The sequence below is a fragment of the Acanthamoeba castellanii genome (genome assembly GCF_000313135.1).
Source record: "Acanthamoeba castellanii str. Neff unplaced genomic scaffold scf7180000084618, whole genome shotgun sequence".
NCBI classification, from domain to species: Eukaryota; Discosea; order Longamoebia; family Acanthamoebidae; genus Acanthamoeba; species Acanthamoeba castellanii.
The window spans coordinates 13,253-14,383 of record NW_004457632.1 but is presented as its reverse complement, the minus strand read 5'-3'; the positions used below and the strand labels follow the sequence as shown (position 1 = coordinate 14,383).

Below are 1,131 nucleotides of genomic sequence, written 5' to 3'. Positions count from 1 at the left end.
TTCCAAGCTTCTACAAGGCACTTTCCATCAAGGCTTAACACTTCTTCTCTCTTCTATCTCGAGCGCTGCAGGTGTTGATCTCGCGCCTGGTGACCCTTCGCCTGCGTCAGGGCTTCAAGATGGCGTTCGCCGTCGGCGCTTTGTTTGATGTACGCCTGCGTTCCACACCTGTGACCGTCGTTGCAGGCTGCGCGCCCGGTGCTGACACTGCACGTATGGGTGCTCAGATCAAGTTTCGGGACTTCCTGCTGTGGCACTTTGGGAGCGGAGTGGAGCGGGAGGTGGACCACCTCCTCCGCCACTTCCTGCGCACTGTGCTGTCGCCCGACTGTCCCACATCACTCGAGGCACGCGCGCACATTCCACGCATTCCCCTCCCTCTGCGCGCATGTCCGTCTACACGCCCCGCCAATGATCACTGTGATCATTGTAACGCTCGACCATCCACAGGCCTTCCAGACCGAGCCAAACCTGGTGCGAGCGGTCAGCAATTTTCAAACGGCCTTCAATCGACTCGTCTCCGCGCCTCGCTTGGACGTACGTATGAGGAGTTTGTTCTGTTCTGTTCTAGTTTGTTCCTGTTTGGTCTGACAGCGTCGTGTGTGGGCAGCGAGTTTTGTGGGTGAACATCTTTGCAGGCAGCGTCATCGAGGAGCGACGAGAGGCCGCGTCGGATTTCCTCCGCACGCTCGAGGCCATGCGCGCCCGATGGGACAGCCCGCGCAGCGGCTACTTCCTCTCCACCCTCGTCACCTCCCTTCTCGCCACCGATCTCTCCTGGACACTCTCCTTCCCCTCCCACACAGCCTCGGCACCATCTTCTTCTTCTTCGTCATCATCACCACAAACCACGGCCACAACCACTCATCATCTCCCCTCTTCGCGCACGATTCTCACCGGGCTCGGCCCCTCTCACCTGCGGCCGCTGCTCGCGCTGCTGTCCTACTTCATCCGACCACGCGGGTCCACCCTACCCAGCGCCGCGCCGCTCCAGCATCTGCTGTCGGCCCACGAGGCCTGCGAGAGAGAGCCGGGCGACGCCAAGCCGGGCGAGGAAGACCGACCAGTATCGCGAGAGTATGTCGCCTCCCCCCAACGCTCATATTCTTTGCATGCCACACGCGCATTTGC

At 60.9% G+C, this 1,131-nt stretch overlaps 1 protein-coding gene across 1 annotated transcript in view; it reads left to right on the top strand.

Moving 5' to 3' along the window:
• ACA1_080180 (uncharacterized protein) overlaps window positions 1–1,066 on the top strand; it is a gene marked incomplete at both ends in the record, with an annotated part of 1,336 nt that extends 270 nt beyond the window's left edge. Inside the window, 4 exons of the mRNA XM_004351009.1 lie at window positions 72–149; window positions 228–314; window positions 451–537; window positions 611–1,066. Of these exons, the coding sequence (XP_004351061.1) occupies window positions 72–149; window positions 228–314; window positions 451–537; window positions 611–1,066 (708 nt within the window). The remainder of the gene's footprint in view (window positions 1–71; window positions 150–227; window positions 315–450; window positions 538–610) is intronic.
• Window positions 1,067–1,131: the final 65 nt, after the last annotated feature.